This window comes from Mandrillus leucophaeus, unplaced genomic scaffold (genome assembly GCF_000951045.1).
Source record: "Mandrillus leucophaeus isolate KB7577 unplaced genomic scaffold, Mleu.le_1.0 Scaffold185, whole genome shotgun sequence".
In the NCBI taxonomy this organism is placed as follows: Eukaryota; Metazoa; Chordata; class Mammalia; order Primates; family Cercopithecidae; genus Mandrillus; species Mandrillus leucophaeus.
Window position 1 is genome coordinate 899,420 of NW_012101865.1, and position 27,048 is coordinate 926,467.

The 27,048-nt window shown below is 53.1% G+C and overlaps 1 protein-coding gene across 1 annotated transcript in view; it reads right to left on the reverse strand.

Annotated features, from left to right (window-relative positions):
• MYOM3 (myomesin 3) overlaps positions 1-27,048 on the reverse strand; it is a 59,335-nt gene that overhangs the window by 18,733 nt on the left and 13,554 nt on the right. The window contains exons 7-23 of the mRNA XM_011977862.1: positions 26,012-26,100; positions 23,529-23,573; positions 22,940-23,077; positions 21,058-21,219; positions 20,285-20,426; positions 18,593-18,792; positions 17,868-17,921; positions 17,285-17,412; positions 14,433-14,616; positions 12,417-12,588; positions 8,977-9,098; positions 8,386-8,573; positions 7,721-7,847; positions 6,435-6,613; positions 2,329-2,443; positions 1,483-1,639; positions 325-434 (exon numbers count right to left, since the gene is read on the reverse strand). Of these exons, the coding sequence (XP_011833252.1) occupies positions 325-434; positions 1,483-1,639; positions 2,329-2,443; positions 6,435-6,613; positions 7,721-7,847; positions 8,386-8,573; positions 8,977-9,098; positions 12,417-12,588; positions 14,433-14,616; positions 17,285-17,412; positions 17,868-17,921; positions 18,593-18,792; positions 20,285-20,426; positions 21,058-21,219; positions 22,940-23,077; positions 23,529-23,573; positions 26,012-26,100 (2,312 nt within the window). The remainder of the gene's footprint in view (positions 1-324; positions 435-1,482; positions 1,640-2,328; positions 2,444-6,434; positions 6,614-7,720; positions 7,848-8,385; positions 8,574-8,976; positions 9,099-12,416; positions 12,589-14,432; positions 14,617-17,284; positions 17,413-17,867; positions 17,922-18,592; positions 18,793-20,284; positions 20,427-21,057; positions 21,220-22,939; positions 23,078-23,528; positions 23,574-26,011; positions 26,101-27,048) is intronic.

Sequence of the window (27,048 nt, forward strand, 5' to 3'; positions counted from 1 at the left end):
AAAAAAAAAAAAAAAAAAAGAAATAATAGTAATAATTTAAAAATAAAGAAGTGGGACAACAAAAGAGAGACCAGAAAAATGTAAATTTCACTGGGCGGGGATTTTTGTCTGTCGAGTTCACTGATGTAATATCCAGGGCCTACCTGGCCTGTGGCAGGTCCTTAATAGATATCTGTTGATGGAAAGAATGGGTGGGTGAGGGCCTACTTCTCTGTGGAAATTGCCACTTTACTTATTTTGGTTGCTTCTTGCTGATCTCTGTGTGCATTTGTGTTTGGGACTCTCTCTCTGGGGAGGTGGCAGGGAGCGGGGCAGGTGCATTACCTTCCTCGGTCAGCGTGTGGCTTGCGGAGATGTCTTCATCGGCATCAGTGACTATGACTGAGTAGGTGCCCAAATCCTCGAGGCCAGGTTCTTTCAGGATGACCTTGGACCTGGCAGAGAGAGGAGAGCAGAGGCTCTGGGAGGAGCTCCTTAGTCTTGTGCACTAGAGGCCTGGGAGCCAGGGAGTCCAGGTTGCCTCTGGTGAGCCTGTACCACAAGCAGACGCTGGCCAAGTCAGGAAGCACAGGCAGCTGCCTCCTTCTACCTCCTCAGGGTCCCCTCAGGGTCCCACCTTCAATGGTGCCATTATCTGGACTCTCTGGCACTGGGTCTGCACTGGTCACACCACCCTGACCTCCTCCAGGGCTTGAGGCGTAGGCTTTATGCCTTGCTGGACAGAGCTGAGGCCATGAGCCGCTGGGGGAGGAGTGAGACATGGGGGCATCTGACAGGGGTCCTTGTGGTCATCTGGTCCAACTCTACATGCTATAGATGAGGAACCTAAGTACAGAGAACTTGTAAGAGCAAATCCCTGGCACCCAGGCTAGAAACCAAGTCCTCTTTGAAGGTCTTCTCAAAGGTACTGAGTTAGGGGCACATATAATTCCCTACGGAAAAGGAATCTCCAAAAGAACAGTGCCATTGGCTGAGCGCAGTGGCTCACGCCTGTAATCCCAGCACTTTGGGAGGCTGAGTGGGGAGCACTGGTTGAGCTCAGGAGTTAGAGACAAGCCTAGACAACAGAGTCAGACCCCATCTCTACAAAAAAATACAAAAATTAGCTGGGCGTGGTGACATGTGCCTGTAGTCAAGCTACTCAGGAGACTGAGGTGGGAGGGTCGCTTGAGCTTGGGAGGTCAAGGCTGCAGTGAGCTGAGATCATGCCATCGCACAGCCTGGGCAACACAGCAAGACCCTGTCTCAAAAAAAAGAAAACAAAGAAAAGAAAAGAAAAAATAGCGCCATTGCAATCCCATAAGTGCACTCTCCACTCTTCTCACTAAGGTTGCAGTCAGTGTCCTCAGAGAAAGACCGAGCAGCACCTTTCAGCCATCATCGATGAGTCCTGCCCTGTGGTCTCAGCCGGGAGTGTCTGCCAGCTCCTCTGACAGTATTTGGGTCTCGTTGAGCAGTTGTTTCTCCTCTCGCCTCACTTACTTGTTAACTGTATCCTCGATCGTGACCCTCTGGGGGTCCAGTGGGCCCTTGTAGTCTTTGGACCACTGAAACTCTGAGGAGTCGGGGGCTTCAGGGGCTTCGAAAGCCAAATAGATAAAGCCCTCTTCATCCACACCAACCTCGATCTCATGGGCACCTGAGGGCGAGATCCAACAGAGGGCAGCGGATGCTTATACATAATAAACCAGGTTACACCCCTCCCCTGCTTAAACCTCCAGGGCCTGCCCGTTGCTCTTAATAATAAATTTGACTCCTTGCGGTGGCTGCCAAGGCATTGCATGATCTGGCTCCTTCTCACCTCAAATGTCACCTCTTCAGAGAGGCCCTCCTTGACTGCCCTAGCTAAGCAACCTTGCCCCATCCTATCATCCTGTTTCTTTTATAATAAAGCACTTATCTCTATCTTAAATCGCTTTCCTCATGCAATAGTTTACTTGTTTACTGCTCTCTGCTCCCCCTACTCCTACATTAGAGCAGGGATCTTACTCTCTCATTCACTCCTGTATTCACAGTGCAACGTGGGCATCACCAAATATTTATTAAATGAATGAATAATTAAAAGAATGGAAAGAGAACGTGCTTTATAGTTGGGAGAGGTGGGTGATTCTGTCATATACTAGCATGTGACCTGGTTGATCTTCTCTGAGCTATGATAAAATCAGTGTCAATGTGGGATGATGACCCCTCCCTTAGGGGCTTGCTGGAGGGCCAGAGAAATGTGAGGGCTTAGCACAGCATCAGGCTTCTCCCAACTTCCCTTGAACACCACCCATCTCCAACGGTGTAGCCCAGCGGCAGAGCTCTGGCCTCTCCGGCCACCCTTACCTGGCTTGTCCTCCAGGAGCACAGGATCGGTGGGCATGGACGGTTGCCCCAGACCAGCCGAATTCATGGCCTGTACCTGGAACACGTAACTCTTTCCTGGCTGCAAGTCAGAAACCTGGGGGCAGAGGGCAAGAACCAGCACTGAGGACAGCAGTGACTTTTCCTGAAACCCAGGCCCCAGGGTGCGGGGAACCACTCGGGGAGCCACTCTCAACAAGAAAACCCCCTCTCTTCTTGTGTCCCTCATCTTTCCATGTGACAAAGACGGCCGTTCAACACCTGGGGATTGTCTTTGCCATCCTTTTCTTGGGCTGTCTCCACCAATCACCAGGTTCCATCTGTTTTATTTCCCTAATGTTTCTTTCTTTCTTTTTTTTTTTTTTTTGAGACAAAGTTTTACTCTTGTCGCCCAGGCTGGAGTGCAGTGGCACAATCTCTGCCCACTGCAACCTCTGCTTATCTGGTTCAAGCAATTCTCCCGCCTCAGCCTCCCGAGTAGCTAGGATTACAGGCACTCGCCACCATGCCCGGCAGATTTTTGTATTTTTAGTAGAGATGGGGTTTCACCATATTGGCCAGGCTAGTCTCGAACTCCTGACCTCAGGTAATCCACCCGCCTCAGCCGCTGAAAGTGCTGTGATTACAGGTGTGAGCCACCACGCCCGGCCTCCCTAATGTTTCTTAAATGTGGCCACTTTCCTCCAGGTCCCATCCACAGCCATGATTGAGGCTTTGTTTCTCCTCACCTGGGGCAGCCCAACAGTTTCCTAAAGGGCGTTTCTGCCCTGGGACCCTTCTCTCCAAATCTATCTTTCCCTCTGCCGATCTGATGATGTGTACATCTTTTAGTGGCCTTCAGGGTCAAGTTCAAATTTCGAGGTTGAGTACCTAGAGTCTTCCTAACCTGGCCTTAGCCTGTTGTCCTCTTGTCCCTCCATCTGTCCCCTTCACGCCACAGCTCTCTCAGTGTCCCCACATCCATCACACCATTTCACACCTCCCTGCCTTTGCCCTTGCTGAGTGCGCTGCCTGGGATGCCGTCCCGCCTCCCTCCTGGCTCACTCCACTGTAGCCTGTGCTTCATCACTCAGTTTCGGCAGACGCGTGGATTCCAGGAAGCACCTCTCACCTTCTCTTTTGAGCGTCCAGAATTCCTGAGACCCCCTCAATTGCAACATTTATCACACAGTATTGTTGTTGCCTGCTACCCAACAACTGTGACTTATTTAGTTTCTCATGCCTAGGAATTGGTCCAGGCCTGGCATTAAAGCAGGTGTGAAAAAATGTTTAGCCAGTGGCTGACTGACCGAATGGTGGCCAACAGTCCACATGCAGAAGCCGGTGCCAGGTCACCAAGGCTGTCCTGCCCTGGCCTGGGCCAACGTACATGCGGAGGGGGCGAGCCACTCATATAGGTGAAGACCTCACCTATATGAGGTCAGGAGACCTCAAGGTCTCAGCAGAGTCCCTTGGCTGAGGCTTGTCTTCCCTGATTCTGTCTGAGGTGGCTTTAATTTCATTTTTTGTAAAATGAAGGTATTTTAATTTTTCCAATTATAAAAGAAATACACACTTGTTGCGAAACATTTTAAGTGACAGAGCACAACATGCCATGAAGGACTAAAGCGCCCCTGGCAGGCCCTCCCCCAGACATCACCAGAATGAACCATTTGGTAAAAATTTTTTTTTTTTTTTTTTTTTTTTGAGACAGAGTCTCACCTGTTGCCCAGGCTGGAGTGCAGTAGCACGATCTCGGCTCCTGTCTCTTATACACATCTAGATGTGTATAAGAGACAGACCTCCGCCTCCCGGGTTCATGCCATTCTCTTGCCTCCACCTCCCAAGCAGCTGGGACTACAGGCGCCCGCCACCACGCCCGGCTAATTTTTTGTATTTTTAGTAGAGACGGGGTTTCACCGTGTTACCCTGGATGGTCTTGATCTCCTGACCTCGTGATCTGCCCGTCTCAGCCTCCCAAAGTGCTGGGATTACAGGTGTGAGCCATTGTGCCCGGCCAACGTAAAAATCTTTTTAGAGATTTTTTTTTTTTTTTTTTTGATGGAATCTCGCTCTGTGGCCCAGGCTGGAGTGCAGTGGTATGATCTCGGCTCACTGCAACCTCCGCCTCCCAGGTTCAAGTGATTCTCCTTCCTCAGCCTTCTGCGTAGCTGGGACTACAGGCATGCGCCATCACATGTGGCTGATTTTTGTATTTTTGTTGTAGAAACGAGGTTTCACTATGTTGGCCAGGCTGGTCTCGAACTCCTGACCTCAGGAGATCTGCCTCGGTCTCCTAGAGTGCTGGGATTACAGGCATGAGCCCCCACCACGCCTGGGCAAAATCTTTTTAGACTTTTCCAAGGACATAATCCAGGTAGAAACAGGACATGCACCTATCCTATTTGTTAGTATCTTATTCTTTCCCATTGTGACGGGCTTCTTGAGCCAGCCTTCTTTCCTCCGGCTGCTCCCTAATAGAATGTTGATGAATGGGCTTGAAAACTGCATATCTTCCTGCCTGCTGGGGAAAAGCACCCAGGAAAACGGGCTGGAGAAATACTTCACCTTTCCCTAGGGCTGCAGAAAATGGAACTTAATCCACATCACATTCTTACAAATATTCCTCAAATAAAGGAGGCCCTGAGACACGCTGGCCCTAGGTGTAGACACTATGGCCTGTGAAAGTGGCCTTCAGTCACCTGGAAATCTAACTCTGATTGGTTGTCTCAGGTAGTAATTTGTGTCTGCTAATAATGCTTCCAGCGACATCTTTGTTTCCTGACATGTCTAAGTGTTTGTGAATTGTCTTGGTTAGGCCAGGAGAAGACTCTGTGATTTCCTCACCTCCCGCACGGCTGGAAGTGAAAGCAACCGCCACTCCAGAACAAAACCAGTGATTCTGCTAGGCTTCTCATTCAGCCAAAGACTCTACAGTTTGTTTCTCATTTAAATTAAGGAACATGTAGCCTCAGCCTCCCAAAGTGCTGGGATGCTCGGGGGCTCTAAACAGTTCTGTTCAAGGTGGGTCTGCACTGGAAACTGATCTGGATGGCTGAGGCAGGGGAACTTGAGACCTCTGTCAGGCCTGCAGGCATCTCACCTGGCTGGGGCATTGTCCACTCTTTGCACTCATGCATACATGTTTATTTATCTATGTTATATATAACATGTATATATATTATATGCTATTCACATATAAATATCCTACTCTGTATTCTGCTTTGCTTTTCTGAGCCACATAGGATGGATACCTTTTTGTGTTAATACATGCATGTAAGTCCACCTCATTCTGTTTTTTTTGAGACAGGGTCTTGCTCTGTCCCTCAGGCTGGAGTGCAGTGGTACGATCACAGCTCCCTGCAGCCTGGACCTCTCTGGGCTCAGGTGATCCTCCCACTTCAGGTGATACTCCCGAGTAGCTGCGACTACAGGTGTATACCACCACACCTGGCTAATTTTTTGTTTTTTTTGTAGAGATGAAGTTTCTCCATGTTTCCCAGGCTGGTCTCGAACTCCTGGGCTTCAGCAATCCTCCCACCTCGGCCTCCTCAGAGTGCTGAGATTAAAGGAATGAGCCACCATGCCCTGCCCATCTCCATTCTTCACACCGTCTTGTTCCTTTAACTGCCTTATTCTTTATACTGCCTGGCACAGGATTCTACTTTTAAGATACACTGTGATGAACTTAAGCAACACCCCTACTTATAGATGTTTCCGTTGTTTCCAGCTTGGGCCATTATAAACAAGGCTATAAGAAGCATCCTTATCCTTAGATCTTTGCACATTTGCCTAATTATCTTTCTATAATTCAATCCCAGGAGCAGAATTCCGGGGTCAGGGGGCATGCATGTGCAAATGGTGATATACCTGGCTGATAGCAAGTGAGTCTTTACGGAGGCGCCTGCCTAGCGTGGAGCAGGATATGGGCACCAGCCAGCCAGACCCACCTCCAACTTGCTGTGTGACCCTAGGTAAATCGCTCTTCCTCTCTGGTCCTCTGCTGCCATTAAGTGAGGGCAACGATGTCTGGAGGTCATTCCAGTGCTAATGTTCTAGTGGCAGGGAAGGCTCAGGGCCAGTCAGAAGATGAAGGCATAAGAACTTACCCTCAGGTGGGTGCCAGAGATGGGGCCTGGGGTGACTGGCTTCCACTGCTCAGAGCCTTCCTCCTGGAAACTGACGTGATAGCCTGTGACAGGCCCAGCTCCCATATACAATGGGGGCTCCCACTGCAGCACCAGGGATGTGGCCCGCACCTCAGACACCCGTACATCGTACGGGGGGCCTGTGACAAATGAGAGATGGGCAGAGATGTGTGAGTTGGGCAGCAAGCCCAGCAGTCAGTCAACAAGCTTGTCAATCCATCAGTCACAGTCAAGCCAGGAAGGGCCTGCTCTGGGTGTCGCCAAGCCCAGGCCAACCTTGGCATCATGACAAAGCTTGGCTCTGGGCCTGAAACAGGGTTCACTTTTCAAAATGTGCTCAGCCTCCCCTCCTCCTAGTAGCTTCCCTGACCTTCCCCATCCCCATCCCAGACAGCACTAATCATTCTAAAGTGCTTCAGTGTTTAGTGTGGGGGCCAAGGGTGTAACTTCTAGAGTCAGACCTCTGGGGTTCATGTCAAAACTCCACCTCTTCCAGATATGGGGACTTTGGGCGAGATAGTTAGCCTCTTTGTTCCTATCCCCCCATCTGTAAAATGGGGATAATAATAATTCTTGTAATATAGTGCTTTTGTGAGCATTAGTGAGATAATTTATGAAAAGTGTTTGGTACCTAGTAGGTACCCGATAAATATTAGTTGTTTATCATTGTTGCTGTCAAAAGCATCATGTTTTAGTTATCTGCCACTCAGGTAGAGGTTTTGTGTAGAAAACAGAACTGAGCTGAACAAAACGATGGAAAGGTGTGATTCTCCTTCCTCAGTGGGAGGTGAGGGGCTCATTTGTGAGAAGGCTTACAGGGTTAATGGGAACAGTGGGTAGGGTGGCCAACTGTCCATTTGTCCAAGACTAAGAGGGTTCCTGGGACACGGGATTTTCAGTAGTAAACTGAAAGTCTCAGGCAAACCAGGACTAGTTGCTCACCCTAGCAATGCACCTTTGGAGCTGGAGATTGGTCTATGTCCCGAAGCAGGCAGGGTCTCGGGTTGGGAAATAGTTTGTGCTGGGCCAGTTGATGGCCCAGATCAGGGGTCCTTTAAGACAGGCTTAGGATTCCATTTGTGTCAGGAATTACAGAGTGGGTTTGTGGAAGGGCCGGGGGCCTGGGGTGCAGGACAAACAGTGCAAGCCTGAATGCACAGAGGAGTGCTGCGGCCTTCATCTCATTGGGTAGGTTTGGGGAAGGAGGGAAGGGCAGGCACTGGACTTCAGGCCTGCAGGCCTCTCACCTGGCTGGGGCATTGTCCACTCTTTGCACTCGAACAGGCTGCTGGGTGCCGACAGCTCGCCAACACCTGCCCAGTTGGCAGCCCGGGCACGGAACTCATAAAAGTGGCCTTCACGAAGGTCACTGACCTTGAAGAGCAGAAACGCAAACTGTGAGACTGAGGCTGGGGGAGGGATGCGGAGCGACTCAGAGCAGGAGGTCTGTGGGGGCTTTGCTTTTGTGTTTATTTTTTGAGACATGGTCTCACTTTGTCACCCAGGCTGGAGTGCCGTGGCATGAACATGGCTCACTGCAGCCTCGACCTTCTGGGCTCATGCAGTCCTCCCGTGTCAGCCTCTCGAGTAGCCGGGACTACAGGTGCGTGCCACCACACTCAGCTAATTTTTGTATTTTTTGTAGAGACAGGGCTTTGAACATGTTGCAGACTGGTCTCGAACTCCTGAGCTCAAGCAATCCACCCGCCTCAGCCTCCCAAAGTGCTGGGATTCTTGGGGGCTCTAAACAGTTCTGTTCAAGGTGGGTCTGCACTGGAAAATGATCTCGATGGCTGAGGCAGGGGAACTTGAGACCTCTGTCAGATTCTGTCAGACTTCAAGACTCAAGCACTGCCCTCCGGTCTCTGCTAAACCAGTCATGACACAGGCTGGGGCCACCTTCCAGCCTTACCTTGCAGACCCGGGTGGGGATGGGCTGCTGATTAACCGCGTGCCAGTCCAGCTCTTCTGAGTCATGCTGGTCCAGGAAGTAGCCCAGGATCTTGCCACCTCCACGACGCTTGGGAGGTTTCCACCCAATGACCATTTCATTCTTCCCGCAGTTCAGGAGGGCAAAGCCATATGGGGCAGATGGGGTAGCTACAGGGAGGTAAGGAGGTGAGGACAGCTGCTCCCTAGGGTGGCTGGATTGGACAGTGGGGCCTGAGGGAGCCGATGAGCCTCCCCTAGTTGGTGCCCGCCCTACTCCAGGGGTTTTTCCCTGAGCCAGCAGTATCTGTGCCTCAGGAGGGCATCGGAACCTCGGGTTTCTGGGCCTGAGGGCTTCCCCACCCGCTAGAGCTGCTCAGGCCTCATCCCATGACCTCAAGCCATGGTTACTTCCTTCCCAAAGGAAAGGGCAGCCAGGGCCAGCTCCAGTTTCTCTCAGAGGTCGTGTGTGCCACAAGCCACCAGGACTGGGCCCTCCAAGATGTGGTCTATGAGCCCCAGCTCCCCGCCCAGCCCAGGGAGGTTTGCAGGCTGGACCTGCCCTTGGACTCACCCAGAGCCTGCTTGACCCTGATGGGTTCGGTGGCGGCTGAGCTCTCGCCTACCCCAGCCTCGCTGACTGACCTGACACAAAACTCATACTCCTTGCCCGTCCTCAGCCCGGGAACTGTAAACCTGGGAGGGAAACGTGCAGCTTTCACGGACGTACAAACAGCCTGGAGACATTCCCAAACTTTCTAGAACAACTTTGTGGAATAAGTGGTCACCAGCGTGGTAGAATTGGAAAGTTCCAGGTCAATTCTTCCTAAAAATATTGCCCTTGATCCCATGGCAATGCCCGAGATGACACCGTGGAGGGGGTAGACCTAAGGGTTTTAAAGGATGTTTGCTTTTCCAGATCCACCCTTAACATGCAAACACGCTAGGAAAGGTCCTAATTTAAAGCAAAGGCAGCCAACCCTGGACCCAGCGCCACATGGTACATCTTCAAGACTTTGGGCTTTATCCTTGAAAAAGAACATGTGGCTGTTAATGCCTGCACTAATGCTGTGATGCAAAAACACGGAGTCCTTTCAGAGCCCTCAAAGACAGTTGTCATCCAGGGACACGCAAGGATGCTCTGGCTTAGAGAAAAATGTCCTTTTCATCCTGTCCCTTCTTGATAAGACCCAAATTGTGGCCCTCTCTCTCTTTTTACCTATCAACATTCTCCTAGAGCAAATCTTGTTTTGCAGGGAGCTCCTCTCAGCTAGTGGTCCCTGAGGAGTCCCCAGGACTTCAGTCACATCAAGTGTTGACAGCTGGCAGAGCAGCGAGCTCTCTGCTTGGGGACAAGTGCGTCTAAAGGGGGAACATGCCTTTATGGGACAGAGGGAGCACTGAAGTGGGTGATGGTCAGGCAGCACCTGAACAGGGGAGGCTGGGATGACTCCTCAGACCAGACCCCGTTGACAACAGATGACAATGACAATAATGCTGATAGCAGTGTGCCCTTGTCTGGCACTCACTTTATGTCTATCCACCAGGTGCTCCTCATAACACCCTCTGAGGAAGATGCCGTTACTTATCCCTTTTTTGGAGATGAGGACAAAATCTTGGGTGTTGGAAGGGCCCTTAGGGGTGAAACGATCCCGTTTTTTCATGTTATGAGTAGGGAAGCACTACCACAGAGGCCGAGATGGCCAAGAGTACACAGCCAATTAGGGGCTCAGCCCAGATGGTAGCCAGGTCTCCTGAGCACCAGTGTAGCACCTGCCCACCCACCATTCATTCATTCATTCATTCATTCATTCATTCAGACATTTTTGCGAGCCAGGCTCTGTGGAGCCTGATGATTCCACAGTGACCTGGGCCACCACAGCCCAACTTAGCTCCTTTTCTGCTGTTGCCCTAGGCTCCAACTCCTGGGCAGCAGGGTTTAGCCTCTTTCCAGTGATGACACATGTAACAGATGACATGCACATATGGGACAAGTTCTCTGGACACGCCAGAGCAGCATGCCACCTTCACTTTTGTATGCCACGTCCCTCGGTCATGCCACCCCATTCGTGCCAGCCCTCCAACCCCTGCCCTCCCCTTCAGGGAAGCACAGCTGAATGCAAGTTGGAGGAGAGGTCTTATTCTAGGGATAAGCTTGACTCTGAGCTAATTTGTCAAAAACCTGATTATTCTCCAACTTGGGAATTTTATCTGTTTCTAGTAACAAATTATGAGGGACCCCTCACAGCTAACTGTGAGGCACCAAAGACCAATGGGGCACTGGGGCTGTTCCTTTTTCTCGGTCAGATGACCTTGGCTCATGGCCCAGGGTGCAGGCAGCCCAGTCAGGTGTGCTCAGGGCTTGGCAAGTTGTCTGATGGAAAGGAAAGGGAGAGGTATTATCACCTAAGCCCTCTCCCCGACAGAGCTCCTATATCAAGAGAAGTTACTAGCCCAGAAGCCCCAGGACTCACTGTGCCTGCTAGGATGAGGGTCTTTCAGGGCCAGGGGATGAGGAGTGAACCTCAGAGTGGAGTGTGAGTTGGAATGTCAAGAGGCCATGAATGTGGCCCCACCCTCCTGGTTTACAGAGGAAGTAACTGATGCTTAGGGAGGGTGATGGTTGAGTGTCAACTTGATTGGCTGAAGGATGCAAAGTATTGTTCCTGGGTGTATCAGTGAGGGTGTTGCCAAAGAAGATTACCATTTGAGTCAGTGGACTGGGAGAGGCAGACCCACCCTCAATCTGGGTGGGTACCATCTAATCAGCTGCCAGCGTGACTAGGATAAAGCAGTGGAAGAGTATGGACGGAGGAGACTGGATGATCTTTAGCCTTCACCTTTCTTCCACGTTGGATGTTTCCTGCCCTTGAAAATTGGACTCCAATTTCTTCAGCTTTTGGACTCGGACTTACACCAGTGGTTTGCCGGGAGCTCTCAGGCCTTTGGCCACAAACTGAAGACTACACTGTTGGCCTCCCTACTTTTGAGGTTTTAGGACTCGAACGCGCTTCCTTGCTCCTCAGCTTGCAGACAGCCAGCCAGTTGTAGGACTTTACCTTGTGATTGTGTGAGTCAATACTCCTTAATAAACTCCCTTTCATAGGTACATGTATCCTGTTAGTCCATCCCTCTAGAGAACCCTGACTAATACAGAAAGGGTGAGGGGTGGTGTGGAGCCTGAATGCAGGCCTCCCTGTCTCCAAAGCTCTCCACTGCTCTGCCCTCCCCACCTCTCTCTGGCTGTAAGCTCCTGGAGGGATGAGACCGAGGCATGGTCATCTCTATCCATGGAGTCCTGCAAATAGCACATTCTCAATGAGGTTTGTTGAAAAAGACCATCTGGGTTCAAGTCCCAGTCCTGCCACTTACTAAGCTACAGGGGCTTTGGCAAGTTACGTAACCTTATGTAACCTCTCCAAGCCTCAGTTTCTTCATCTGTAAAATAATAAAAATAATAGTCCTACACGTATAGGCTTGCAGGTAGAACTAGATGACCTCACATAGGAAAAATGCTAGAACAGTACCTGACGCAGGGTAAATACTATGAAACGCTGGGCTTCATTATTATTATGGCCCCCTTTCAAGGATGCCTGGTGCAGGAAGAGGGGTGATCTGGTTTGACTCTGTGCCTCCACCCAAATCTCATGTTGAATTGTAATCCCCAGTGTTGGGGGAGGGACCTCGTGGGAGGAGATTGGATTTTTGGGGTGGATTTCCCCTTTGCTGTTCTCAAGACAGGGAGCAAGTTCTCACGAGATCTGGTTGTTTGGAAGTGTTAGCACTTCCCGCTTTGCTCTTTCTCCCTCTCGTGCTCCCGCCATGTAAGACATGCTTCCTTCCTCCTCACCTTCCTCCACAATCATAAGTTTCCTGAGGCCTCCTCAGAAGCAGAGGCCCGTATAGCTCGCAGAACTGTGAGCTGATTAAACCTCTCTATAAAAGAAATCACCCAGTCTCAGGTATGTCTTTATAGCAGTGTGAGAACAGACTGATACAGGTGGGCAGACGTACCTGGTGCCTTGGATGGGTTTGTTGTTAACTGTTTGCCACTCAGATGACCCCACCTCCCGGGAGTAGATGTAATAACCCAGGAGCTCTGGGTCTTTCACGGGATCCCATGTCAGGGTGACAGAGGTCTGCGTGTCTCGGAAAGCTTGAACTTGAGCTGGAGGAGGGAGGGTAGCTAAAAAATAGAAACATGGGCTGAATGAGAAGGTTGAATTACATGGCTCTGACAGGCTGGGGAAGGGGAGGAGCATGGGGAGAGGCCAGAAGGACCTCCCACAGCAATCAAGGTGCATGAATTCCTGACCTGCTGGGGACTTTGGGAACTCTTCCATAGACCCAGAAGTGTATCCTAAAAGTCCTCTCTCCCCTTACCTCCGAGCATCTCTGCTTCCTCACTAAAGCACAAAAGCATACTCACTCATTCATCCTTACATACACACTCTCTCTCACTCAAAAGTCACCAAAACTGAGAGCTTTCCTCAGTCCTTATCTTTAATCTCAGTTTTCTTTCCTTGAAACTTCTCTACCGATTTTCGTGGCTCCCTGAAACTAAGCTCCTTGAGGTAGGGGCTGCTGTAACTTGTTTAATGGATAGATGGATGGTTGGTTGAATCCATCTATCATTCCTCAGAGATGAGTTGGTTCCTCCTCACCTCTTTGACGGTTTCACCTCTAGCCCTGCCCTCCCTTCCTTTCTGAATTATACCAGAGCCTTGCCTGGTACAATTTAAGTCTGGTTTATGGTCCAGAGACTGCCCACATCTGATGACAAACTGCTCACTGGCCAGGCCCCAAATCAAAACCAAATGTTCACCAGAATTAAAGAAAAACACCACTTGCTCACCAACTTGTTCATACGTGCTGTGTGTGCATGTGCATGTGCATGTGCATGTGCGTGTGTGTACTTTTTCCCTTCTAAATTATTGAAGCAGAACAAATCTAGAACTTTGAAATCTTCTCCAAATGGGACCTTCAGCAAACCAGGCTTTTCTTGCATAAGTGGCAATGTAGAAAGGTTCCTTAAAGGGCTGGTTGTGATGGCAGCTACAGGAAACCTTCTAATCTGATGAAAGGGTAAAGAACCTCAGAATCCAGAGGTCTCAGAGGTGGGAGCCCTGGGAAGCTGGGGTCAGGATGGAGTTGCAATTGGGAGACTCAGGAAGGAGCCAGAGGTAGGAGCAGTAACGAGGCCCTTTAAAACAATGGGTTTGGGCCAGGCGCGGTGGCTCACGCCTGTAATCCCAGCACTTTGGGAGGCCGAGACGGGTGGATCACGAGGTCAGGAGATCGAGACCATCCTGGCTAACACGGTGAAACCCCATCTCTACTAAAAATACAAAAATTAGCTGGGTGCGGTGGCAGACGCCTGTAGTCCCAGCTACTCGGGAGGCTGAGGCAGGAGAATGGCGTGAACCTGGGAGGCGGAGCTTGCAGTGAGTGGAGATTGCACCACTGCACTCCAGCCTGGGTGACAGAGCGAGACTCCGTCTCAAAAAAAAAAAAAAAAAAAAACCCAAAAAACACAATGGGTTTGCCAGTTGAGGACAGCAAGGTGTGCAGCTTGGAAATGACTCCCAGGTCCCCCATTATGCTGCAGATGAGCAGTGTCCTGCCTGGTAAGCCAGGGCTCAGGTGGGACAGCTCAACTTCCACCAGGCAGGGTGCCAGGGGCTGCTTGGCAGTGAGCTGCAGGGTCTAGGGGCAGGCCAGAGACCTGTAGAATGGAGGGACCACTCGCTTACACAGCTGCTGTGCGGGACCCAGCTGCACTCTGTAACCCATTCATTGCTGATCTGGAAAAAAGCAGAAGGCTGTCTCCCTCCATGAGCCTCCTGCCCAGAGAAATGTAATTTCTGATGTTTTAAAACTCCCCAGGCCTGAGGTCAAATTGCCTTTCAGCTTCGTGATGGGTAGAAGGGAGCAGGGACAGGGAAGTGGGCAGGGCTTTGTCCTTGCAGCTTCAGGTCTTGAGCCTGGCCTGGCCTGCCTCCTCCCCGACCCCCTGCATCATGAGGGTACCTGGCTGGCCCGGCAAGGCGATGGGCTCACTGGGCTCTGAGGGATCGCTCAGGCCATACTGGTTCATTGCTCGCACTCTGAAGACATATGACTTCTTTTTCTCCAGGTTCAGAACGGCGAATCTCGGAGATTTCACAGGGCTTTCCGTGCTGATGGCCTCCCAGGTGCCACTACCTATGACTGACTGAAGAAACAGAGGAACTCACATTGGCTAAGTGGTTGCCCAGACCGGCTCTGTACTGGTCACCTCCAGTGATCTCTGTCCCCAGCCCATGTGCTTTCATGATCCTCTATACTCAGCCCAGGCTGCCCCTGAGCACGGAGCTCTGCCTCATCTGCCTCCTCACCTCTCTACCTGGATACCTACCGAGACCTCATGTCCAGCCTGTCCACGATGCAGCTCCAGAGCTTCCCACACCTGCATTGTGTTGGTGGCTCCCATCCTTCCAGTGCCCCAGGTGAAATCCCTGGAGCCACCCTTGGCTCTTCCTCTCTTTGTCTCATGCCCTAAATGTGCTCCAACAACAAACCCAGTTGACTCACTCTTCAAAATTTACCCAGAACCCAGCCATGCTTTATCGCCCTCATGCTCCCCACCATAACCTTGATGGAGGCTGTCAGTACCTCGTGCCTGAATGATCTGAATAGCCTCTTGGCTGGTCTCCCCTCCGTTTCTACCTATAACCCCCTTCCGTCTTGTTCTCTGTTCCCTTCTACCAAGCCCCGCATCTCCCTCAGAGCAAAAGCTTCCCCATGGCCTGACCCCTTGGTCTGTCTGGCCACTGTTCCCTTTGCCCTTAGTCTCTGTGCCTCTCTGCTGTTCCCTAAGGGCCCAAGTCCCACCTCCGTCCGGGCCTTCGCTCTTGCTCATCTCTCAGCCTGGAATGTTCTTCCCCCAGAAATCTCTTGGCTGGCTTCCTGTAGGCCTTTATTCAAAACCCACCTTCCTGGGGAGTGGGGAGGCCCTCCCAGCCACTCCATCTGAAAATGTCAGCACCTCCTCTCCCCACACTTCAAGTTCCCCTCCCTGCTCGACGTCTTTCTCCTTAGCGCCTACCACTCACTACTGTGCGTAATATTCTACTGATTTACCCCGTTTATCATCGGCACTCCCTCCCCCGCCTGCTGTGTCCCCAGGACCGAGAACAGCACTGGCACATGGCAGGTGCTCCATCTATGTTTCTGGGGCAAATGAATGAATGAAAGAATGAGTTCTCACAATAACCCTGCAGGAAGGTGTTAATTTCTCTGCCGATGAGGGAAGTCAGGTTCAGAAAGTTTTGGTAATTTGGTCAAAAGTCCTGCATCTAATAACTGGTGGATATGGCATTTCACTTCGCTCAGGTGTGGGTAGCTGCAAACCTGTTTACTCTCCACAGTGTCAGAGACCCAGAAAGCAGCCAGAAACTCTGAGTCTCTGGGCAGATGGAGGGTGAAGAGCCCAGGGTGATACAGATGAGAGAGGCACCCAGAGACCGTTTCTGCTGAGTTTGGGCAAGAGAGTTAAGACCTAGAAGCACCAGAGGACCCACTGATTCCATCCTCTGTGGTCTTCCCCCTCCCAAGCCCATCTGGCTGTCAGTGGCCTAGACCAGGCAGGACGAGAAATCACCATAAGAAACCATGAAGACTGCTGAGCTCCTACTGTGTGCCAGGCTCTATTCTAAGTCTTTATGCGCGCTAATTAATTTGATCCTCACATTAACCCTACAAGCTGTGTATGATTATTATCATTTTATGGAAGAAGAAACAGGCGTATAGAGAAACTAAGTAACTTGCCCAAAGTCACACAGCTGGTAAGCAGCAGAGATAGGATTTGAACCCAAGCAGTCTGACGCCAACATCTCCACCATGATACCCTACCACCTCGCAAAACCAGTCCCCAATTATCTATAGCTTTCCTACGTCAGAGAAAAAGGATTACCCATGAGTGTGAAAAGAGAGGCCCGTTTAGATAACCAGAGCCAGAGATTCCTCCCTGAAAATGTTAAATGCATTTATTCCCTAAACCTTCTCTGTCCACCTGGTTTGTGCCAGGCATTGTGCTGGGCACAGAAAGCAGTGAGAAGATAAACTTAGTCTCTGACTTCAGGGAGATAGTCAAGAACATCTCCTTGGGAAGCACTGACAGATCCCGGGGACTGCAGGCTCTGGCTGCGGGCTGGGTTTTATTTCATCTTCACAGGGCAGGTTCTCTATTCTATGCTGGAGGAAACTGAGGCTCAGAGAAGTTAGGACACTCACTCAGGATCACACAGCAGAAGGCAGGATTTGAACAGATTTTAACACCCATGCTGTCTTCTACTCCGCCGTCCTGCCTCCCCTCCACTGTGAAGTCCACTCTACAAGACCTGCTGCATCCTCGCCGGGGTCTCCCCTGACCCCACTCGATCCCCAGTGAGAGCCACCTCCTAGTGCTAATCACTCCGTAGGCTCTGCAAGTGCTGCTGGTTCCTGTCCCTGTCTGGAGGGTACCAGCCTCGTTTCCCTCCCAACATAGTCCCACCAAGAAGTGCTTGGCCCAGTGTGTGGTCTGATGCCAGCCGACCCGGGGGCAGGGAGGTACCCAGGAAGTGGTGGATCATATTGTCATTGTTGTCTGTGCCTTGTATTTTGTGTACTTTCATGAACAGCCTCAGGAACGACCAGCAGTGACTGGCCTCCCAGGGCTAGAGGTAGCCGCAAAGGCTATTCAATCCATCCCCGTGCCTCTCTGTGCGGCCATGCCTGGGCCCTTCCAGCCAGGGGCTTCTTTTTTATTCTCTGACGGCCTCCCCAGGGGACACTGCCCAGGGTCCCACAGCACACTGTTTCTCAGGCTGGCCTGGGGCTGGGGCCTCGGGGTCCCCTACCTTCTCCAGGGAGTATGTCAGTGGCGCTCTGCCCCGGGGCCTCGGCTCCTCCCAGGCCAGAACCACGTAGGCCTCTCGGATCTCGCTGGCGTGGACATTGGTCGGCGGTGAGGGGATGGTCACAGTATCTGGAATCAGAGTCACCCGGGGCCGAGATGGGTGGGCCTTCAGAGACCCCCTAATCTCAGTGCCTCATTCCATGGAGGAGGGAACTACATCTCCACCCATCCCCAAGACAGGGGTAGTAATTGCCTCCAGGTCACCCAGCAATGCTGGGCAGAGCTGGGGCCAGAACCCAGGTCTCCCCCTGCCCTGGCCAGGACTTTTCCCAACGTGTTCCCTCCTCCAGGAGGGCCACAGCCAGATGGGCCACAGTGACCCCAGCACTCTGGCTGCCTCCGACGAGGCCCCACCTGCCCTGATCCCCCACACCCTGCACAGGGACAGTTTCTGCCTTCTTGCCAGCTCACCTCCCAGAGTTTCCAGAACTATACAGATTCCAGAACTATACAGAGTTTCCAGAACTATACAGAGTTTCCAGAACGATACAGATTCCAGAACTACATAGGAGGGTCCCGCATACCTTCAAAATCATCTGTGCTGATGGTGATCTTGTTTCCCAGACCAAAGGGGATCTCTAGGATGAGAAGGGAGCATGGGAGGGTGGGGGGTGGGACAGGAGGAGTTAGGCCAGGGCCTACCCCACACCAGGCTCTGTGTCCTGCCCTATCCCAGTCCTGGCCTTGCAGCCCTCGCTGTGCAACCTCAGACAGGTGCCCTGTGACCTCAGCTTTCTCAGGAGTCCCAGGTGGAGCCCTGCTGCTCTCAGGCCCTGGTAGACGCTCTTTCTCTTGGGACAAGTGGAGACAGAGAGGAGGAAGGAGGCGCCTGGGACTGGGCACCCTGCCATGGTGGAGCTTCTAGCACACCCAAGTCAGCGTGGCTCCCGAGGGCTGAGAGGGCCAAGTCCCCACACTCGAGCTGAAGGACATCTGACAGGCGCTGGGGTGGGGTGCTCCCTCAGACTGGTCTCTCCCATGGACGGTTTGGTTTCGCCCATTAGACTAGCTGTATCTTTCTTCTCAGGTTAGGGGTTCCTAAGGACCGGATTGTGCCTCCTCCATCAGACTGGAAGTTCTCGAGGGCTGGCCTTTGTCTCCTTCGTCAGACTAGTGTTTACTGAGGCCTGGGCTGTGCTTCCTCCATCAGACTCGGGGTTCCTGAGGGCCAGATTGTCTCCTGTGTGAGGTAGTCCTGAGGGTTTCCTGACTGATGTTCTAGAAAGTCGCTTAGGACCTCTGTACCCACCTGTCTTCCTCCGGGCGGCATCATGGTCACCCATGACAACCAACTCTGAGGCCTTGGAGGGGAGGCTGCTGCCCGCCTTGCTGATGGCTCTCACCCGGAACCGATAGCTCTGACCTTCAACGAGGCCTTGGATCGGGCACCGACAAGTTCCTCCGGGGGCCTCATGGCAGGGGACCCATTCCCCAGAGTCACCCTGGCACCTGTTGGAGACAGGCCCCCCTTTCAGCCCCTGCCCACACTGCACACCTTCCCAATGTGAGCCTCTACGAGGACTTTCCTTTTCTTTCTTTCTTTTTTTTTTTTAGACGGAGTCTTGTTTTGTTGCCAGGCTGGAGTGCAGTGGCACCATCCCCGCTCACCACAACCTCCGTCTCCTGGGTTCAAGCAATCCTCATGCCTCAGCCTCCAGAGTATCTGGGATAGCAGACACATGCCACTACCACCTGGCTAATTTTCATATTTTTGTAGAGACAGGGATTCACCATGTTGGTCAGACTGGTCTTGAACTCCTGACATCTCATGATCCACCTGCCTAGGCCTCCCAAAGTGCTGGGATTACAGGCGTGAGCCACCGCGCCCGGCCTGAGGGCTTTTCTTTAACTGAGGGAGCCTGCCGAGCTCATCTCTACCAATTAAAGTTCTTCTCTACAATAGAAGAGGCTGGTTCCAACTTCGGGTCCCCGGGACACCTTTTCACCATCCCTGATGCTGACCAGCAGCAGTGCCTTTCATGGGGGATCATCGTGAGCCCACGGCTGTGCTGTGCCCTCCACACCCAGCCCTTGTTTCATCTCCCTGGAAGTCCTGGGGGCATGTGTGGTCACCTTCACTGTACACATGGAGGGTCTGTGGCTCAGAGAGTGACCAGACCTGCCCAAGGTCACACGGTTAGGATCCACCTGAGCTTGTCCCCTCCCTAAGTTGGCGTGCATTCCAGGTTGACCCTCCAAGCCTGGGCTCTCTGGACCCTCTTGGTACCATTGTCCCAGGCAGTGTGACAGTGCACATTACCCTTATTGTTACCAGCTGGTTGGGGTAGTCATAACATGTGGGTCCAAGTCTTGTCTCCACCACTAATGACAAATGTGTCTTTGAGCAAAGTCATCTCCCCACACACCTTGGTTTCCCTATCCATAGAAGGGGGCATTAGATAGTCCCCTTCTCTTTAGAGCGGGGTCGTTGTAAGGATGGAAAGAGATGAGGCGTGCCCCTAGCATGGTCATGAGCCCGTCTGTGGCAGCATTAGCTATTTCCTCAAGCTGGGCCTTCAGAGCCGGCCACACAGGAAGGAGGCTGGAGGTTCTGGGCTGTCTACCTGTTTGCCTCCTCCTTTGGGATCAGTGCTATTCCATCTCTCTCTGTCATTCAGGAAGGAAAATAACCCACGAATCCACTGTGCTCAGGGTTCAAGCACTCCCTGTTTTGCCCCTCCGGGTCAGCTCTAGAGGGTCCACAGGGCAGTAGCCGACTCCAGTGTAGAATTCCAGGTATCAGCATGACAGAGACTTGGAGGCACAGATGCCCCTCCATTGCCCCTAAATGACAGAGCACAGCCTGCCTCCTGTCCTGTTCTGAGGAGCGGGGCTGTGGGGTTTCTCTGAGGCCAGGCATGGGGCCTCCTCTTTGCTGTGGCTCCCACAGCCAGACAGAATTCTAGCCCTAGGGCCTCTGCCACTCAAGAGGCCGACTCACCGCTCGATGGAGTAGGCAGTGATGGCGTTGCCCCGGGTGTCACTGGGTGGGGCCCAGGTCAGGATGAGGCAGTCTCTGTTCACATCCAGGCATCGGACGTTCAGCGGGGAGCCTGGGGCCCCGGGGTTCTCGGCCTCAGCATCTGAAACCCGGGGGTGAGAGGGAGGCCCTTCTAGTCAGTGGCCATTTGGTGACAGGCCCTTCCCACTCCCATCCGGCATCCTCTTCTCATCCATCCTCCAGGGGCTCAGTTTTGATCTTGAGGACTGGGGCCTGAATATTAGTCCCCCCACCCCCATAGCAGTATCTGAGGGAAGGGTGACAGTACCATTTCTTGGGGGCCCATTTTACACCAAGTACCTGAACAAGTGGAATAATGAATTCCAGCCCCAGAGCAGCCTTCCCCTCTTTGGATGGGGAAACTGAGTCTCACGGAGGTGAGTGAGTGACCTGCCCAAGGTCACCCAGCTGGTGAAGTGACAAAGCCAGGATGTGAACCCAGGCCCTAAGCAGTGGCCAGAATCACTCCAGCCCCACACTCAGCTCCCCGCCTCCTTGGCTCCAGCCGGGCTAACTCTCAGGCCACATTCCTTTGGAGAGTCATAGGATGTCATGTGGAGTCTTGGAAACCCCAACCCAAAGCCCTGATTTTATGGCAGAGAAATTGAGGCCCCAAGACAGTAGGGCCCTTGCTTAAGGTTCCACAGCAAACGAGGGGCAGAGCCCTGGTCTCTGGGCTTCTGCTGCCACCTCGCACACACCCATGCCCTCACCTCTCACAAGCACGTAGGTACTCTGTTCCCGGGGTCCGAAGGGTGAGGGCACCTGGACCGTGTAGAGCCCCTCATCCTCCTTGTAGGTGCAGGACACCTTCAGGGACGCCTGGCAGTCTGCGTAGAGGATCTTCCGACGTCTCGAGGACCTCAGTAGCCTCCCTGTGGAAGGGAAGTGGGGGGCCATTGAGTTTGTGGGGGTTCCTGGTCTCACCTGGGAACCGTGGAAACCCAGGGGGCCTGGAGACCCTGGCTAGGCAGACAGAGAGGCTGGTGAGGCTCAGCTCAGGCCTTGGGTGCAGCTGGTGGCCTCCAGGGCTTCGCCAAGGTAGCAGAGAACTCTTCTTTGCAGAAGGCTTGGGGAGGAGGGAAGGGCCAGTGTGGGGCTGAGGCTCAATGAGGGAGTGAGGGTTTAGGGACATAGCCAGTGACAAGGTGAGGAGTTGTAGGTTCTCTGAGGAAGCAGGAGCAAGAGAGATGGGTCCCTGTATGGGGTCAGGGACTCAAAGAAGGAGGGCCCATTTGAGGGGGGTGGGAGCTCAGTAAAGGGCCTGGGTCTCAGTGAGAGAGCTGGGGCCTCGGTGAGGTGGGTGGAGGACTTGTTGAGGGGTTAGGGGTCAGGGAGGGGAGTGAGCGCTCATGGGATGGGAGCTTAGGAGGTGGATGGGGACTCAGAAGCGGAGTCCGGGGCTCAGGGGCGGGCCCTGCCCTGAGGCCACACTGTGGGGCCAGCTCTTCTCTTTACCCCATGAGAAGACTCTGCCCTCCAGTCAGCACCTCCATTCCGGAAGATCTACAAGTTTGGGAAAACATCTCAGCCTTGTTATTGCAGCTGTCAGGGATCCTGATGGCTTCCCTACTCCCTACTGCCCCAGCAGGTACAGCCTCCCTGGGCTCAGAGCTGGGGGTGCCAGAGGGGCACTCTACTCTGGGTCCTTAGGCTATAGGCCTGGTCATGGATGGGGTAGGAGGTCCACATCTTCCTGCCTTGGCTCTGACCAGGCTTCTCCAGGCCTTGCCTGAGACGTCCCCAGAGGCCTCCCAGCCCACGGGTCAGCAACTGTTTATCTGCACCACAACCCTGCCTCTGAAAAGCCCGATGCAACTGTCGCAGCCTGCCCCGAGCGCTTGTGGTGCCCTCCTGCCTCCTGACCTTGGGGCTCTGTTCCCATTGCTTTAAGTGCCCTCACTCCTCCCTTTTTTTTTTTTTTTTTTTTTTTTGAGACAGAGTCTTGCTCTTGTCCCCCAGGCTGGAATGCAGTGATGCCATCTTGGCTCACTGCAACCTCTGCCTCCCAGGTTCAAGCGATTCTCCTGCCTCAGCCTCCCGAGTAGCTAGGATTACAGGCACCCACCACTGCACCTGGCTAATTTTTTGTATTTTTAGTAGAGACGGAGTTTCACCATGTTAGCCAGGCCTGAACTCTTGACTTCAGGTGATCCACCCGCCTCAGCCTCCCAGAGTACTAGGATTACAGGTGTGAGCCACCACGCCTGGCCTCCCTCACTTACTCTTAGGGAGGTAACGATGCATGCAAATGGCTGAGCAGGTGCTTGGTCAGTGCTGGAGGCTACAATTGTGCTGATGGCTTCCTCCCTCCTCCCTCCTCCCAGGTGGACACAGGCCCTGGACTCATGCACATCTGCCCCTACCCTCTGCCCCAGTCCCAGCCCAGGGCCTGGCACCCCACAGATGCTTGGTGGCCATTTGTGGGGTGGCATGGTCTGACCACACCTGGCTGTACTCCTGCTCTCCTCTGCCTCTTCAGCTCAGTTGGTACTGGTTGGAGAGAGTCTCTCCGCTAGGGGTCCTCCCTGGCTCTGAGTTGAGCTTTGGAGGTGCTAGCTCTGGAGGCTGGGGGCCAGGACTGGGGGTCCTCACCGTCTCGGAACCACTGGATGCTCTCAGCGTCTAACACATCTTCCGAAAACAAGCATGACAAGGAGAAGGGTTCCTTCTCACGAGCAAAGACCGGCTTCAGCACCGAGGTGAATTCCACGCTGGGGCCAAACATCGATCCTGGGGTGGGAATGAAATTTGGGGCAGAAGTTTTTGAGGCAGCCAGCCCGGCCTGGGACTTAGGAGTGAGGACTTTTCTGGGGCATCCCCTCTCTTCTGGGTCTTGACTGGGAGAAGGGGACCTGGCCTTGGGGTAGGATGGGAAGAGATTTATCTAGGTAGGGGCCAGAGAAGCCAAAGAGCAAACATCTGAAGGCCAAGTCCGCTGGTTTTTCTGGCTTTGCCTTTCAAACCCAGTTTTAGTCAGAGGACAGTTCAGCAGCTGGGGACAGCTCTGGGGTACTCTGCGGCCCTTAGAAGTCAGGTGATGTGTTACCAGCTCATAGACAAACCCCGGTGGACATCCTTTTATGGGCAGCGGATGGCTATATTCTAAACAGGTACCAAAGTGGGTTGGGGAGCAAAGCCTGAACAAAGAATCCCAGGTCCCATGCTCCCCCAGCCGACTTACTTTTGAAGATCTCTGAATCGAAGCCGGCATCCTTCCCCAGGTAAGCTGAAAACCAAAGGCAAATGGAGTTGGAGAAGGCTCAGACCCCACATTCCTATGCTATTTTGGGGACATAGGCTTTGGATATGAGTTTGAGTCCTGGTCTGTTGGTGGCTCCCCCTTGTGGCTTTGGGAAAGTTCTTTCACCTCTCTGTGCCTCAGTTTCTTCAGCAGTAAAATGCGACAGTAATTCCTACCTGGGGCAAGGAATGAGCGGGTTCACATGAACCAAGCCCCCAGCCATAGCCTGACACAGGGCAGGTTCTCAACACATATTGGTTTCCTTTGTCTCCCCAAACTCGCCCCCAGGATCACGCATTGTCTTCACAGTGGTCAAGCCCAGTCAGAGACGCAGAGACGCGGGCATTTCTGGTGGGATCAGGGAGAGTGGTGGGGGAGGGGCAGCACTGAGAGAGTCCAGGGGCTGAAGGGTGAAATCCAAGGTAATGTTGCCACAGACCACCAGAGAATAGTAACAGCAGCTCTCACTCACACAGTGCTTGTCCCATGCTGTGAGGATTAAACAAGCCAATTAAACACATTGACTCATTTAATCTTCACAACAGCCCTGGCAGTGGGTACTATTATTATCCTGTCAAACAGATGAGAAAACTGAGGCACAGCTGTCCAGACAACACCCCAGCAGCCTGAAGCTATGACATGACACTGGTCCCTGGAAAGGCCCTTCCTGAGCAAGGTCCAGAGAAGGGCAGGAGGCTGCCCGAGATCACACAGGTCAGTGGAAGAGTTAGGATTGGAACTCAGGGCTCCTGCCCCCCAGGCCACTAAAATCACCCAAGTTGCTATGGACATGAGAGCAGAGAAGAGGGTGGTAGTGGCGGTGAGTAGAGTAGGAGGAGCAGGGGGTTGGCTGGAGTCTGGGGCCAAGAGCAAGCCTGGTGGACCCTGGAGCTGCCAGCCTTGGTGGAGAGAGGGACAGGGATCTGGAAGGAGTGGTGGGAAGGATGGGTGGGCAGAGGGAGGCAGAGCCCCAGTCCCTGACCTTGGGCTTGACTCTGGGCACGGCCTGTGGGGACAGCTCAAATTTCTGCACAAGAGCTTGGCCTGGCAGCAGGATCTGCCTCCGAAGAGCTATTTAGGGAACAGGACAGTGGGTGGAGAGGGCTGTGCAGGACAGTTTAACAAGGTCTGATGAGAGGCAGGGAGGGTGGGCTGGGATCCACCTGTCTACCGCCCAAGACAGCTGCCTTAGGAGCGTGTGTATGAGTGTGTGTGTATGAGTGCATGTGTGTGAGTGTGTGTGAGTGTGCATGTGTGTGCATCTGTGGGCTTCTCTCTCCCGGGGGTCCTGGAACTCAGGGCACGGCATTCTTCTGGGCCCAAATGTGTGACCCCCTTGGGCAGTGCCCTACCCTGGTCATGGGAGTGGGTACCACATGCCAAGGCTTATCACCTCATTTAATCAACACGGGCATCTGAGAGAGGTGGTAGGATTGTAGGATTCTTCCTTTCACAGATGAAGAAATAGAGGCTCAGAGAAGTGAGGTGGCTTCCCAGGTTTACACGGCCAGCTGGTGGCAGAGCCATGATGTGAACTCGGGTCTGGCTGACTCCTGAGTGTCTCCCTGCTTTATGCTGTGATTTCAGATGCCCAGGGGGTGACCTCCAGGAGGGGCCCAAGCCCAACTGGAAAATGTGCACCAGAACCCACATGGGGCAGTGAGGGTCAGGTGAGGAGTTGCTGGGGTTTGGCCTTTGCCCCGAGGACCCCTCAGTAGGGTTGGCAGGGCCAGACCACCCTCCCAGAGGCCCTGAGATGGATCCTGACCTAAGCGCAATCCGGTGGGCCAAGCATGCTCTTTGGCATGGTGGGCAGGTGGGTTCGCCTTGAACAGCTGTGTAGGTTGTGCTCTGCGCAAAGACATCCCCTGAGAGAGCAACGTGGGGGCTAAAATTCAGTCTGTTTTCCATTTGCCAAGCCATGTGCCCTGGAGTGGGAGCTGCACCTGCCTGCAGAAAAGGGGCCTCTTTCGCTAATTCATCCACTCAGTTCACACAAAGGTGCCCACCATGCCAGTGACGACTCTGCAGAGAGAGCTGAGTTCAAGTCCCAGCCCTGCCACCATCTGGCTCAGGATGAAGTCAGGTACCATCAAGGGTGTCTGGCACACAGTGAAGACTCAGGAGAGGTCAGTTCCCTTCCCCTCTCCCAGTTGCTCTTGACACCAACCCACAGGGACAGGTGATCCTGCCTCATTCGCCTTCCACCATCAGCCCATGCCAGGCTGATGGAGGAGACTATCACCCGCTACGAAGGCCTCCAGGGAAGCGGGAGTCTCCAGGGCTGCCCTGGTCACCCAATGCCAGGCTGAACAGCCTTGTGCCAACGGCCTTTCCTCAGGTCTCACGCAGACCCATGTCCTTGTCTGCTCAGCTAGGGTTTGCTGTGGCCCGGACTGCCTGTTGGGGATGGGAGGACTTACTGCAGACGAGGACTTTGGCGAAGGAGGAGGCCTGGCCGTAGGCATTCTTCACTCGCACAGTGTAAGTGGCTGAGTCCTCAATGGTGCATCTGAAAAGGAGAGAAGGAGAAGTTCCTCCCAAGACTGCTGGGCTCCATGGGAAACACAAGTCCCCATATGTGGGTGGGAAAGGCTGGAACTAAGGAAAGCCTCATGGTGCCAGGAAGAGACTTTGGTCACAATCTCTGAAAAGCTGTGTTTTTAGGTTGGCCACTGCACCTTTCCATGCTTCGGTGTCCTCTGAAAAACTGGGGACATGACACCACCTAAACCATCTCAGGATAAAGTGCTTTGAAAATATGATATGCCACATTGCAGTTATTGCTGACTCTGGAGGATCAGAGAGGTTAAGTGACTTTCCCAGAGTCACAGAGCAAATGGAATTCAACTCAGCTTCAAACAAGAATCCTGGAGCGGGAGGCTCCTTCCTTCTCAGCGAGCAGCAGACAAACTTGGTCAAGGCAGACGGCAATCTGGGTAGAACTGGGCCAGACACCCAGGTGTTCCCAGTCTCAGATATGGGTCTCACCACCAACCAGGCCAACCCTGTCATGTTCCCAGTGGAAGCCTGGGCCAGCTCCATCCTAGGGGCACCCTGGTGACAGAGGGGAGGTGGTAGGATGTGGCACCTCTGGCCCCATTAGCAAGCAGAGGCCCCTTGATGCCTCCTTTTTGCGCCGGTCACTCAGCGCAGGAATCCCTCTTGCTTCTGCCTGCCCCTGGAGGTCCCCTGGGCCTGCACACCTTCCCCGACTCTGCAGTCCATGGGGTGCCTCTGTTATAAGGTCAGATAATTGTGTCTCCCCACTTCTGGAGGGTAAGATGACTGTTCTGCTTATCTTTGTGTCTCTGAGGTCTGGGTCTGTTGAACTGGAGGGTTTGGTGTTTGGGAAACAGCCCAGATAGAGAGAAATGGCTCACACCAGGCCCTGCCGCATAGCAGCTGTACAAGACCCTTAACTTTCTGGGCCTCTTTTGTCGCCTGTGACATGGGGTGC